Source organism: Periplaneta americana, chromosome 2 (genome assembly GCF_040183065.1).
Source record: "Periplaneta americana isolate PAMFEO1 chromosome 2, P.americana_PAMFEO1_priV1, whole genome shotgun sequence".
Taxonomy (NCBI): Eukaryota; Metazoa; Arthropoda; class Insecta; order Blattodea; family Blattidae; genus Periplaneta; species Periplaneta americana.
Genome location: NC_091118.1, coordinates 19746144 through 19761388, shown reverse-complemented (window position 1 = coordinate 19761388; position 15245 = coordinate 19746144). Strand labels below are relative to the sequence as shown.

Below are 15245 nucleotides of genomic sequence, written 5' to 3'. Positions count from 1 at the left end.
TGTGAGTTCCTTTCCTTATAAAATTTTAGAAATTTAGAGTCTGCATTTTCTGATAATGTTTGTGATCTTTCACGTACATATACCCATAATTAATTTTACCCACTAAACTAATACTGAAAAATGCTCGATCTAGTGGAAACAACACTGATTTGGCAACACTGCGCTTGAAAAATACATATCCAGTTGGCCGTGATGAAACAATGTAAAACGCGAGTGAGTTTTTAATTCAGAAAAATTAAATGGATAATTTGAAAGAAACTGTAAAACGTTATCAGACAGAAATCAAAGAAACGTATAATGTTTGCGGCGGATCTTACAACAGATCAACAATAGGGAAGGAAGGTAAACCCAACAGAAAATTTTTTACCATTTTATTCACTGATAATGAAATGAGTGTTAAATTTCTTCAGGACGTGGGTCTTCTGAAAAGTTCTGCTAAATGTAAAAAATGTGAAAATCAAATGAAATTGAACATAGAAGGCGAGAGGTGGCGGTGTAGCAAACGCAACTGCAATACCATGCTAACTGCAAGATATGACTCGTTATTCAACAATAGCAATTTAACGTATGAAGAAATTATGCAACTGCTGTATGAAATTGTGAATAATACGCCCGGAGATAGCATAAAAGAAGAATATAATTTCGATGACCATACTCTTAGTCACTGGAGATCGCTTATAAGATCTATCTTAATTTCCTATGTAGAAACGTCATCCAAAGAAATTGGTGGTCCAGGGAAAATCATTGAAATAGATGGAGGAATATTTGGGAAAGAAAAATACTACAAGGGCCATTTTGTGGAGGGACAGCAGGTGCTTGGAGGAGTTGAACGCGGTACCGGACAGTGCTTTCTAGTGCCAATAGAGGACCATGATGAACAAACGCTGTTAACTTTGATCAAGACTTGGATAAAACCGGGAACAACGATTGTGGCAGACAGTTGGAAGTCATACAAGAATTTAAGCAAACATAGTGTCAATGAACTGAAAGTGAATCACTCGATAAAATTCGCGAACGAATTATCTACTGCAGAGGAAAATACAAATGAGTCAAATTGGCACCATGTGAAAGCTTCACTGCCCAAATACCACCAGAGGAAAAGCGCTTTCACAGGCAACCTGGCGACCTACATCTTTAACAAGGAATGCAGTTCAAAGGAAGAAAGCAGAATAGTAAAATTCATCCACATAGTATCATCTATCCAGGGGATATTCACGAAGAAAAAGAGGAAGATTGATAATTCCAGGGATTCATTATAATCAATATATGCTGTAGCACGAATTTCTGTGTGTGAAGTATGTTACAATGCAAAAATTGAGATACGTCATCCAGCAGGCAGTGAAGAAAATAAAAGATTGGTATTTTCTCTATAGTCACCCATGTCCGATCACACGTGTGTCATACTTCATTTCTTCTTATCGTGTAGGATGCTGAATGCCATTGGGTACATCATCATAGAAGTGTGGTATACACGAAATGTGATAGTCAGTCTTGAAACATAGGGAGAGGATGCAAATAATAAAACGTGCAATGCTATTAAACTATCTTCCATATGTGATAATGCGGGGAGGGGAAGGAAGAAAAAAATGGATGAAAAAGTGACGTCACTACGTCTTGGATGAATTAGTGTTTTGACCTCACCAGCTGATTACAAGAAATATCTTCGAACGGACCCTGACTCATTTATTGGGCTTCTAGCAATGGCTGCACCTTACATTTAGAAATAACATACTGTGATAAGGGAACCAATATCTCCATGTCAACTTTTGTCGTGCATATTGCGATCCTTGGCTATTTGCTGTATACAGAAAACTTGAAGTATCCCACTGCCATTGCTCTGCAGACGATCGGGTGCTTAGAGATCGAATCTTGTGAAGCAATCACTTGTGCACTGAAAGGTAATCACAGCAAATTAGGCCTGTTATTAAACTATTTATTTTCAAATTCCGCTGTTTATATGTTAAGCATATTATCACAGGTGAATTGTACATGAGTAATGTAATCCCGAGTTTTGGGAACGTGACTGATTCTCCAGCACATTATCACAACTGTTGGAAAATTTTGAAGCGCTGGGTTGAAAAATTCAAAGGTGTGTTTATCCTTGTGCAGGGACAGTAGTGGTTGATTTTAATATGGTTGCAATGTTGTTCATTCTTACTTCGAAGATAATGGCATTTGTCTTTTCGGCAAATAATTATTAATCAGTGGGTGCTTGGAGAATTGAATTCCCCATTCTATGACTATGTCGTTGTTGTGAAAAGAAGTTTTTTAAAAACGTTCTTGAGCTAAATGTAATAACGCTTGTTACTGTTTGCATCTTTCAGTTTCTTTGGTTTCGTGGAAGGGAAGCTTTTCTACATGAAGCTTTAGGCAGAAGAAATGCCTTCGTCATTGTTACGGTGTAGAAGATGGAAACAATTACATATAATTACATCTACACTAACGTTAACGCGATCAGAGCATCTCTAGTAACAGTATATAATTATACAATATCATCATCATCATCATCATCATCCTCGCCATCAGCTTTCAAGTGTTAGACCCCAGTGGATCTGTTACGGTCTCTTGTCAGCTTTTCCTAGGTCTTCCTAAATTTTCTTATCACTGAACAGCACGGCTATATATTAATAATGACTATGTTCCTATTATAAATTCATCTACTAAGATTCAGATGCACTTAAATAGACCATAAACAGCTCATATTAGTTATAAAACAGATATAATCTAAAATTACTTCTTGTGAAATTTTGATTCTGTTCGTCACTAAAATTGATCTGAAATCGTTTTATACCAATTTTAAATTAATGAAGTGTATTTTATGTCATAATTATGTATATACTGTATTTTATGTAACGCATTAAAAGGAAACTATGTTTATAAAAACATTACACACATAGAAAGTAATGTTCATCAAATATGCTAGCACTGGCTTACTGAAGTGGCTTATAAATCCAGAAGTATGATTACGTGCTGGAACTCAGTTAGTAGAAGCACAACAAATATTCCTGAGTCATGAGATGAACAGTTTTGACAATGGGCCTACAGATAATGTAAGGTGTTACATTCAAACTGTTGCACGTGAATGTAAATTAAATTTGTAAAAACACTGAATAGGTGATAAAAATAAATATATTTTCTATGCCTTAATAATTGAATTGTTCCTTCCCATTTCTTTTTTTCATTCAGCAAAATTTATGAAAACTAATTTTTCATAAACAACTTTCACTACCAACATTTACACGGATAAGATATAAGTTATGATAATGTATTTTTCTTTTGAATAGGATATCCACCATAATTATAATTAAAAAAAAAGCTATTTCTGTTCAGTTAAACCAATATTAAACAATACTCCCTCCAAGAATATGATTATCTATTAGTTGTAACCTTACTGATTTTAAGAAAGAAATTGCTGCTCGCCTGGTAAATCCTGCTGGTGACTGTCCTCTGAAGCCAATACAAGAGATGATCAGAGTAGTTCTCAATCAGATCACGAGTTAGGACTGGGTAGGCTTCTGCAAACATGCGATGCATCACAAATGACACTACTGAAAAGAAGATAAATTAAAGCAGGACAGTACTCATAAATTTATGATACATCTAGGGATCATAAGAGTGATAATAAAGATGAAGAAGAAAGGAAGGAATACTATTATTGACTCACAGCGTATTCAATTTAATTATGTTCGGAATTCTGTTACATTAGTCTGGCAAGTTCAGGAACTTCAATTTGTATGTAGAAAATTATTGCAAAGGCTTTAAATGCATACGCTCTTCTGCAACAGATACAATATTAACTGTAAGTGAAAGTGTAATAAAGCTTTTATTTTCATGAATTTGAGTTCTAATACTTATGGTTACAGAATCTATTGAATATCTCAATTATTTATCCTTCTTTTTTTTTTAATTTATCATGTCATCATTACTTGTACTAAACTGTGCATTTAAAAAACTGAGTTTATTCTCCTTTTTTTTTTTTCTTCAGAAAACAAAGATTAATCTATGATGAAAGAATAATGGAACGGATAAAAATTCTCTCCATCGCTGGGATTTGAACCCTGGTTTTCAGCTCTACATGGTGATGCTTTATCCACTAAGCCACACCAGATACCCACCCCGGTGCCGGACAGAATCGTCTCAGTTTAAGTTCCAACTCTTGGGTTCCCTCTAGTGGCCGCCCTCTGTACTACGTCATAGATGTCTATGAACGTAGGATTGAACTCCACACATGTGCTGAGGTGCACTCGTTATGAGTGACTAGTTGGCCGGGATCCGACGGAATAAGCACCATCTTAAATCACGAAGTGACGTTCCATTACTCTTTCATCGTATGATGACGCAGAATATCTGCATGGAAATATATGTACTTCGGTACATTAAAATAATATAAAGTTAATCATCCAAATCCTTCCCAGCATTAGGCATACAGAAATAGATATAACTGTGTATGTATTATATGTGCAAGTTTGGGCACGAATAATTGGTCTGTCCCATCTAACTTGGTCTGAAACTAACTTTCTCTTAAATTAACCAATCCATATAATGAAAATGGAAGTACATATAAACATACTACAAATTAAAAAAACTCGCACATTTTGATTAAAGCAGCTATGTCACAATCCCTCAATGTACTGCAATTACTGAATCAGAATTTGAAAGACATACTGAATGACAGAGTTTCCCACTCATGAAAATGTGAATGTGCTTAAGCACCAAATAATGATTTTCTGCAAGACAATAAAGCTGCTAAAGAAAACAAATCTGCTTAGATGCAGGGGACGAAAAGAGTACTAAGGAATCCAGCTTTCAAGAGAAGTTCTGTAAACAAAGCCTACTAAACTAACATTCAACACCAAGGACAATGTGACCTCAAAATAATCTGGTGTTACACATACTCATTTCAGAGGTTGCATAACAATTTTCCATTTCCCAGAAAGAATGGTTGGAATGTTTGTATCGTACAATTCATAAAATAATTTGTTACAATTATTATAAAAAAAATTGTGAATCACATGGTAAAATTTTCTTCACAAACCAATCAATATAGATCTACATATTGTTTAGAATTTATTTTAACCAATTGAATAAATACAAAGTTAGTCAATTTGTTACAATAATACATTCTTCAAAAGAAACGAGCATTGCCATGCATTTCATACCAAAAATGTCACAAATATCAGTCTCTTAGAGGAAAATAAAATAATTCATGAAACAGAGAGTATACACAAATGTGTTTTCATCAGCAGCAACGATTAAAACCTATGCTGTTGCACTAAAATGTGTTTTCATCAGCAGCAACGTTTAAAATCTATGCTCTTACACTAACTGTGCAGCGTCAGAAACTAAAATATCTCAAATAAATTCAAAGCAGAAGTAGTATTAACTCAAGCACAAAATAGTATGAAATAAAAAAATTCGTTTTATCATCACTTAACCTATTTTTCATCAGAGTATCCCCAAAAGAAGAATCACATTAGACAGCATTTGTGGAGCTCAATGGCAGAGCTGGAATTATCATAAACTATACAACACCCAGTTTTAGTCTTAATTTTCAGAGTAGTTTTGTCAACTGTCCGAAGATAGGTCTGAACCTCACAAGTGATACCAACAATGCACCACTCATGCAGCAACTAAGCCAGGAGATAATGGGGCAGAATGGCCAGTTCCTTTCCCCCTATTCTCAGGGTGATGTATATAATTGTTTCTACTACAGTCCACATATGATGTGGACATCACTCAATCTTCAGAAACATGATGATGATGATTAAATGTATGTGTCATTCAAATTATGCAGAGGAAGATTAATATCTTCTTCAAACAGAGCAGTTGTCATAAATCCTTCACATTTTTGCATTAGTTCACAGTTCACACCATAAATACAGTCTGCATTGAAATCCTATGAGCGTCTAAAACTCTCATTACAACTGTTGCAATTGAAAAGATTTGCAATTTTGTGAATGTGAACTTGTGCATAGAATTTCGTTATGGGTACAAATTTCTCACTGCAGATGCAACATTCTGAATGTGCGAGTACATATAGTCTCAGAAAAAAGTTTTGTCGCAGACATACTTGATAAGTCCCAGAAAAGAGGCAGTGCGCATGATCAGACATACAACGAAACAAAACTAATTTTATTACAACTAAATGTTCTCTTGTTGTTAGGAAAAAATCCACAAAGGATTAGGGAAAACGCGGAAATTCTAGTTGAAGCAAGTAAAGCGATAGGGTTGGAAGTAAATCCCGAAAAGACTAGGTATATGTTATGTTATAGTTTATTTAACGACGCTCGCAACTGCAGAGGTTATATCAGCATCGCTGGATGTGCCGGAATTTTGTCCCACAGAAGTTCTTTTACATGCCAGTAAATCTACTGACATGAGCCTGTCGTATTTAAGCACACAAATGCCATCGACCTGGCCCGGGATCGAACCCGCAACCTTGGGCATAGAAGGCCAGCGCTATACCAACTCGCCAACCAGATCGACGACTAAGTATATGATTATGTCTCGTGACCAGTATATTGTACGAATTGGAACTATAAAAATTGGAGATTTATCCTTCGAAGAGGTGGAAAAATTCAAATATCTTGGAGCAACAGTAACAAATATAATTGACACTCGGGAGGAAATTAAACGCAGAATAAATATGAGAAATGCCTGTTATTATTCCGTTGAAAAGCTTTTGTCATCTAGTCTTCTGTCAAAAAATCTGAAAGTTAGAATGTATAAAACAGGTATATTACCGGTTGTTCTGTATGGTTGTGAAACTTGGATTCTCACTTTGAGAGAGGAACAGAGACTAAAGGTGTTTGAGAATAAGGTTCTTAGGAAAATATTTGGCGCTAAGAGGGATGAAGTTACAGGAGAATGGAGAAAGTTACACAACGCAGAGCTGCATGCATTGTATACTTCACCTGTCACGTTTTAGATGGGCAGGAAATGTAGCACGTATGGGCGATTCCAGAAATGCATATAGAGTGTTAGTTGGGAGGCTGGAGGGAAAAAGACCTTTGGGGAGGCCGAGACGTAGGTGGGAAGATAATATTAAAATGGATTTGAGGGAGGTGGGATATGATGGTAGAGACTGGATTAATCTTGCTCAGGATAGGGACCAATGGCGGGCTTATGTGAGGGCGGTAATGAACCTCCGGGTTCCTTAAAAGCCAGTAAGTAAGTAAATGTTCTCTTGTGAACCAGGCAGGTCCTTCGTCCTCTGATCATGCTCATTGCCTCCTTTCTGGAATTTATATAGTATTTGTACGACAAAATCTTTCTCTAAGACTACATTTCTCCAAAGTATGCACTTTCTTACAATCCTCACCACAGACACCAAATCTGAAGGGCATGCCCGCCATGAGATATAGCATATCGACAACCTTGAAAAAAAAAATACAATTTTATGCAGAAGTTTCATTATGTTCCGTCATATGAGATGTAACATCATCATTTGATGTAAATGTCTTCATACAAATATGACATTTAAATACTTTCCCTTCCGAATGAATGACCATATGAAGCTTGAGGTACTTCAGTCGTGCAAAACTCTTGTAACATATCTTGCATTTGAAAGGCTTATCATTTGTGTGAACAGAATTGTGAATTCGAAGATATGCACGTCGTCTGAAGCCCATACCGCAAATTTTACACTTGAAAGGTTTTTCCCCTGTGTGGATCGCAGTGTGTTGTTTGAGATCCCACTCTGTCACGAAACCCTTGTCACAACTGTCGCACTTGTAAGCCCTATTGTCTGTGTGAGTTAAAATATGTCTTCGAAGGTCCACAACACACTTCCCACAAATGTCACATTTGAAAATTCTACTGTCGGTATGAATCGAGACATGTCTTCGAAGATCTGGCTGGCGTGCAAAACTCTTATCGCAAGTAATGCATTTGAAAGGCTTCTCGTCCGAGTGAGTCACTTGATGATTTCGAAGATAATCAATTCGAGCGAAGTTCTTGTGGCAAATTTCGCATTCAAAAGGCTTGACATCAATATGAGCTGAAGAGTGCCGTCGAAGAAATCGTTCATGTGTGAACCTCTTACCACAAACGTCGCATTTGAAAGGCTTTTCATTAGCATGAGTTAACGAGTGTCGTTGAAGAAACCGTCCATGTGTGTAATTCTTACCGCAAGTTTCACATTTGACAAACACTTTCTCGCGAGTATGAGCTGAAAGGTGCCGTCGCAAATATCGCCGATGTGTGAAGCTCTTACTACAAATGTCACATGTCAAAGAGCTTTCTCCTGAGTCGGTACACTTTGGCCCAGTTACGTTCTTGTTTTGCGAGTCACTCTGGGCTGAGGGACAATCTTCCAATTTCAAATCTCGAGGAACTGACTCTGAGTCACTTTCCGGTACCATGTTCATACCAGGCCTGCAAATTCATAAATCTGTGTTCACAAGAATACATGTAACGTAATTTCACAAAACAGTCATTCTCAGACAAAGTATTTTATTCAATTTCCTGGCACAAAACTTCTTTTCGTCATTAACAAATTAAAATATTACCAGGAGGAGGAGGAGTTGTGGTAGTTACTTTTCTTGCCTCTACTGACAGAGGATTGGAATCAATGAAATAATGTAATTACAGTTTCCTTTCAATTTATAATGCAGTATGACAAAAGTAATATTTCATATTGTGAAATATTTTGACTCATTCATGGGGTAAAATAGCACATATCATATTACATTACATCACCTGAATCATACTTGCAGCAGTGCTGAGGGTCTGTTACAAACCCATATTATATAAAAGCTTCATCACCATAACTGTTACTACTTAAGTGTCTGGATAAGTAAGCACTGTCTGAAAGGGAGACATGTCGAAATTGTCTCCTTACAAAACTTCATGTCCTACATTAAATATGAAAGTAAGAAAGCAAGATACAAGACCACACACTGATATTCTTACCCGTCAGTTAAGTCTTCATCCTCTTCCTCTACATCTGAAGTTGGCTCCTCTTTCTTTACATCAACATTCCATGATTCTCTCTGGAGGAAAAGAAAACACAATGAGACCTAATTTTTGGTGCATTCAAGACAAATTATACTATTTTATTATACTACATGAAGGGCAACAAATTTGAAAACACTTCTTCAGTTCATAACACTCACTATGTTTTAAAGTAAATCAGTAAATTACACCACATCGAGATATTAAAAAATACAGATATATTCAAACAATGGCAATTCTTTCACTTCCAGAATCAGACTTCAGACTTGCTAGTACTTAAATTATACACTGATCCCTTGTACAGAAATAATGTTGTAAAAGACTGGTATAAATATAAGAGATATTTCTGAGGCTATTAGGTCTAAATGCGGTATTTAAACACACAAAGAATACAAGGGGGTATACGGGATGTGAAAGTATCAAATATAGCCTCTTCTATCCAAGTTAACCTCACCTACATGTGATATACCCTGTCTAGCAGACGACGCTCTGACGAGCCGAGGATCAGCAGGATAACTGTAATAACCAGTACAAAAAAGTGTCACATTGTCATGAGGCAACACATTAAAATTTCCCAATACAGGCCTAGATGCAAAGAGGAGGCAGTCCTTCCGCTAGGCTAGAGTGCTGCGGGCCAATCGCCTACACACTTGAAAATTCTACGATTAAAAGTAAAGGCAAAGAGCTAACCGGACGGATTCAAAGGACGACAAAGGGGCGAGGACAAGGTGCAAGGACAACTGGCACATGGAATGTTAGAGAAGCCAGAGCTAGTGGGTTGGGAAGAAAGAGACCGAGAGGGAGACCAAGAAAGACCTGGAACAATAGCGTAGAAGAGATCTTAGCAAGAGAAGGAGTATCCTTAGAATGAGCTGAAAAGATTGCAGTAGAGCACAAACAATGGCGAGCACTTTGCAAAACCTCGAAAGGTAGATGAGGATCGGAATAAGTAAGTAAGAATATAAGGAAAATATATAAACCAATGGTACTTAGCACTAACATATCCTGTAATAGTTGAAATTAAAAGGAATGGAGGAGAAAGTGCAAAATGTGTCATGCGAGGTTAAATTACTTTTTCAAAATATATTTCTTAAAGAAAATTGTTCAGAATGTCAGTAATTTGTGAAAAATTTTGCAGTTCTAGAGAACATGATTTCGATATATATTTCTGAAAATTTTCTTCAGAGTCTGAACACATATATATTTATTCCCATGAAATATAACGATGCATCAGATGACTAAAGAAAATGGAAAGCAGCAAAAGCAGACATTGTAACAATACACGAAATATGTATTTATATATTATGTTATGTAAGTGTGTCTGTATGCATTTATCTGTTTTTGTGTATGTGTGTAATGCTCTCGATTTCACAATAAAGTTATTCTCTTTCTTGTTTCCCAATATTTTGAAATCAGTTCATGATGTGTCTTGAGAAGTTCGCAGAATTCTATATGATACATATCCATCTCTACTATACTGGTAATATTAAAGACCTTATTCAACCAACATCGAAACTGTTCATGACTTGTGGTATTTTATATCAAATATAACTATATTAAGTTATGGCTCGTACTTAATAAGGGTTACTAGGTGTCCCTTATTGTATGGAATGTCCCGTATCTGAGGCCTGAGAAACTTATCCCATATAAAATCCATACAGGACTCCAAAACAACCTATATTTAGGGGCATTATGGGGCGCACTTCCGAACAGGGGCAGCGGTATTTCCTCTAAGGTTAGAGCCCAGTTTAGGTGTGTGTGTATTAATCGAAAATTAGGGGCTAGAAAATATTGACAATAGGCCGCATGTTTACATGGCATTTTTTTCTATTAATAAACACACACACCTAAACTGGGCTATAACCTTAGGGGAAATGCCACTGCTCCTGTTCGGAAGTGCACCCGCATTATGTCATAGATGGCCAACAGTTTCTCTAAGGTAAGCGCTCACTTATCGAAAAAAATTCGTTCGTTGCTTACTGATTTTTGTTATAGTATCGCTCACTTGTCCTCATTTCCTAATTAATAATCAAATATTATTGTAATTTACCACTAGAGCGCATTATTTCATTGTAGTGTTCTGAGCTGAACCTGGAAATAAAATGAACAGCTTTGTACTTAAATGAACTATGAAGGACATACCTGGTTAATTTAGAATTTTCTCAATCTCATCCGATATGTTCTCTCTCCATATTACATTGCTTTGATTCTAATTTCATAAATTATAAAGCTCTTCATACTGCTGGACTAACGAAATAAGCTTCGTGTCATCTATTTCATTATACCTTCAATATTATCGCGATTCGAGGCATTGCAATTGATATATTTGCCATGACATTATTTCGATCTTACACCACACCGAAGTCTGTTTGGAATTCTCTGGCCAGAATTCTGATCGAAATCCGGTCATATGGACAGAGGCAATATGGCTAGTGGGCAATGCTCCATTTAAAATAGCCTAATGTAAAGAATAAAAATCCAAACACGTCATACAGATCCGTTCCAGTAAGAGAGCGCCTACCTTTGTATTTTCCTTTTATTCTTCTCCCTTGCTGTTTGTATGGGTATCGTGTTGTGGAATTATGATAAACACAGACTTTTCTTATTAACATCAATCTCTTAGAAGCGTGACAATGATACAAATAAATTTAAATCTCTAGTTGCTTCAGTTTGAGTCAGAAGTAATTTTAACCCCAAGCGATAGCTATGAGTGATTACTGGTACAATATTATTGCTGTTGGATTCTGTACAGTTTGTGTGAAGGCATAAAAAACCAAAATGAATGTTTCTCGTCTGCATGAAAGAAAGAGTAGGCCTATGTGTTGCAATTTGCAAAATAGAGTATTATTGATTAGGTTTTATGGAGTTCCCGGGTAGCTCAGTTGGTAAGAACGCTGGTACGCTCAACCAGAGGTCCCGGGATCGATACCCGGCCCCGGAACAATTTTTCCCTTGAAATTATTCAAATCTGCTTTACAGGGAGCCTTACCTGGAAGACTAGATTTGCAGGTTTTATGACAATTACCTTTTCCCAATCAGTATCATTAATATCTCTTTTAAATTTTGTTAATACAAATAAACTAATGGTTAGTAATTTAACAGCCTCAATGGTACAAGGCTAAGGTATTTTTTTCTTGTACTGTGCTTTAACATGCAAGTATGTGCTCTGAGATGGTGCTCGCAGATTTCAATCTCTCTTAGAAGTTCCTTGTATTTTCCTAGAGTTAAATGTTGCAACTGTCCCTTATTTCTGCCTGCAAACCTGGCAACCCTGTTTACATGAAAACATCCATTCATAAGAAATGTAACAATAGAAGCATGAACAATTTTCAAGTAATCATAATTAATGTATGAATATCTTAAATATTCTGGCTACAGTGCATGAGGATTAAGTTGGCGTGATTTCTACTGTCCTTGTCTGAGGTCCTTGTCTACCGATTGCCACCAGATGTGACGGGCAAAAGGTTTCCTTTTGTACAATTCTTGGAATTCCCTTTCTCCTCCCTTCTCCCTTCACACTTTTGCAAACCCAATTAGTGGATCTCTCAGTGGCGTTTCGGGGTTGTTTGAGTTCATTAGTTAGTAGTATTTTGTGAATAGTGAATTGAGTTTGTGTCTTTTTTTTATTGGGTTATTTTACGACGCTGTATCAACAGCTCAGGTTATTTAGCGTCTGAATGAAATGAAGGTGATAATACCGGTGAAATGAGTCCGGGGTCCACCACCGAAAGTTACCCAGCATTTGCTCGTTTTGGGTTGAGGGAAAACCTCGGAAAAAACCTCAACCAGGTAACTTTCCCCGACCGGGATTCGAACCCGGTCACCTGATTTCGCGGCCAGACGCGCTGACCGTTACTCCACAGGTGTGGACGAGTTTGTATCTTGTTGTACCAATTTAATATAATATAATTCACAAATTAAAATGTTTTCGGAGATGCATGGTTTCACTGTTACCTTAAATATTGTAATGAGTGTTGTGCTCTTGTATTTAATAATAATGGTAGGCAATATGGGAAAACGCGGGGAAGCCTTGAAGTCGGACGGTATGAACATGGTTATTAAGGCATATAAATTCTTTACTGGAGAATATGAGGCACTGAAATGCGGAAAACAAACAATATCTGTGCCGAGTTTTATCGAAAGAACTGCTGCAGCGACAGATATATCATCTCGTGGTGTTAACAGGATTAAAATAGAAAAAAAAAAAAACAAAACAAAAACAAAAAAAAAAAAAAAAGAAAAAGAAAGAAAGCGGAAGCGGAATTGGAAGCGTGCTGCGATCTCCAGGAAAGAAACCCCCGAATAGGATTCTTAAAAAACGTGCGTAACAGGTTAAAAATGAGCGCACTTACAAAAGTGACGGAAGAAACTTAGAGGAAGGCCTATAAACACGTAAAAAAGGTTGAAAAATTGTATTGGGCGAAGGATGGACTTGTAGATGGAAATTTATTATTCGTTCGTAATCAATTTGGACGACACGGACATGGACGAACTTTCTGGCGGAGTGGAGTCAGAATTTGAAGAGGAAGAGAATGCCGCCACTGGTAACTCGTGGTCGTTTGAAAGAGTGTCGACCATCATAAATGAGGGTAGAGAGAGATGGTGAGCATTCTCTCTCTTTCTAAAAGGGACTAGACAAGTAAATCCTCATGGACTGTACATTCCTGCTGTACTCGAACCAGGAAGAAGGAATTATACTTATATGAAAAATAATGTAACTCACTTCAGGTTCGAACTTCACTACTGGCAATGGATCAGAATCTTCACTTTCTTCACATTTGACCTCTGATGCATCATCATAGCTGTAATCGGGAGGTTCAACCTTGATCTCACTGACATTCACTTCCAAAAAATTCCCTACCTGTGTAACAAAAATAGGTTATATTAAACATTGAAATTCCCTACCTGTGTAACAAAAGTATATTAAACATTGAAATTGTATTTATTGGACAAGGGAGACAAATTATTTGTTTATCATATAAAATTTACAAACATAAGACTTGTGACTGCTTACCGTATTTGGGGGCTTCTTCTCTTCTCTGGGTGTCTCGTTACTGTTGGGGTCCAATGGGTCCGTAACAGGTTCTGTTTTAATTATATCCATGATAGCTGAAACTAAAATGTAAATTTTAGTTATTTAAAGAACTCATTTTTCTGAATAGAGACATCATAACCAGATAATAATAATAATAATAATAATAATGATAATAATAATAATAATAATAATAATAATAATAATAATAATAATAATAATAATCTTTATTGTCAATGAATGAAAAACTTCACTCTAGACATTGTCAAATGTTACAATCTTACTGTAATACATTTCATAGATATACAAAATAAAAATTTAATTATTAAAACAATGTAGATATTTATCAAAATACATAATATAAAGTTAAAAATACTATATTTACTAGATAAAAGACACTATGAAGTACTAATTGTCATATGTTTGATAACTAATTAAGAATACTACAAACAGAGGTTAATAATAAACTTAAAAAATACAACATGAGGTAGTGCAATTTGCTCTGTTCATTAATAGATTGAAATTTAAATGTAAATTGATTTACCACTAGGTTTCATTTAAAATCTCATTATTAAAAAAAAATTAAGAAACAACAACCATAACATTTAAAACTGCGTTGTTTAAAAATGTCTGTCAATTTCAAAGAACTCATTTATTGAGTAAAGTGTTTTTTTTAACCAACTGTACAATTTTGTTTTATAACTTTCAACAGAAAGATACTACGAATATTTCTCTATTTCACTGACAATTATATCTTAAAATACTAAAAAGAGCAGATTTGTATGCGTTTGTCGAATGCACATCATCATGCTTACGAAAAGGCACTTTTCAATGCCAATAATTTATTTTGTGTGGAATTTTGAAGTAAGAGGGAAAGGAAGGAATCCGTGTTCTGAAATTTATCCCCGTAAGCAGAAGGGTCCATCAAAACAACTGAAGGAAAGAAGAGAGATTAAAGAGCAGATTGAAAATGAAGTTTGGTATTTGCTAATAGGTTTCTGTTTACATGGGTCAACATTCGTCTGCAATTTTCATCATCTCGCGTATTACAATCATCTTAAAAAAAACCGCGTGGGACTTACGAAAGTTCTTCCAATGTATCTAAAAATAACTAACAAACTTTCGTTTAAACCCTCATACAAAGAAATGTATCTACAGACACTACATACCTTCGCTTTTCACACTTATTCTCTAGGAATCTCTTCAACTGTACCGAACTAGCCTCTATGCGTCATTTGCAATTATAAAGCGATCCTAT

General features: G+C 36.0%; 1 protein-coding gene and 1 long non-coding RNA gene across 4 annotated transcripts; one reads left to right on the top strand and one right to left on the bottom strand.

Annotated features, from left to right (window-relative positions):
- On the top strand, positions 1–3836 carry LOC138715314 (uncharacterized). 2 transcript variants are annotated; one of them, XR_011336230.1, is made up of 2 exons: positions 1–342; positions 2325–3836. It is a non-coding gene; the product is annotated as an uncharacterized lncRNA (long non-coding RNA). The 2 variants fall into 2 exon arrangements; XR_011336232.1 differs by having other exon boundaries at positions 1–1898.
- Positions 3837–5054: 1218 nt separating this feature from the next.
- Positions 5055–15239, bottom strand: LOC138715278 (zinc finger protein 234-like). 2 transcript variants are annotated; one of them, XM_069848032.1, is made up of 5 exons: positions 15157–15239; positions 13970–14064; positions 13679–13816; positions 8914–8993; positions 5055–8376 (listed from the first exon to the last, which is right to left on the bottom strand). In XM_069848032.1, exons 2-5 carry the CDS (start codon positions 14057–14059, stop codon positions 7398–7400), a joined length of 1287 nt encoding a protein of 428 aa, XP_069704133.1. In that variant the 5' UTR covers positions 14060–14064; positions 15157–15239; the 3' UTR covers positions 5055–7397. The 2 variants fall into 2 exon arrangements, with proteins under 2 accessions (XP_069704133.1, XP_069704141.1); XM_069848040.1 differs by having other exon boundaries at positions 13970–14070; positions 15157–15229.
- Positions 15240–15245: the final 6 nt, after the last annotated feature.

What these genes read in the sequence shown, in the direction of transcription:
- LOC138715278 (XM_069848032.1), bottom strand. Translation starts at nt 14,059, where the DNA reads ATGGATATAATTAAAACAGAACCTGTTACGGACCCATTGGACCCCAAC. An exon ending in AGAAGAAGCCCCCAAATACG is followed by an intron (nt 13,817 to 13,969) that starts GTAAGCAGTCAC and finishes TTTGTTACACAG; the next exon opens with GTAGGGAATTTTTTGGAAGT. An exon ending in TAGTGAAGTTCGAACCTGAA is followed by an intron (nt 8,994 to 13,678) that starts GTGAGTTACATT and finishes CTTTTCCTCCAG; the next exon opens with AGAGAATCATGGAATGTTGA.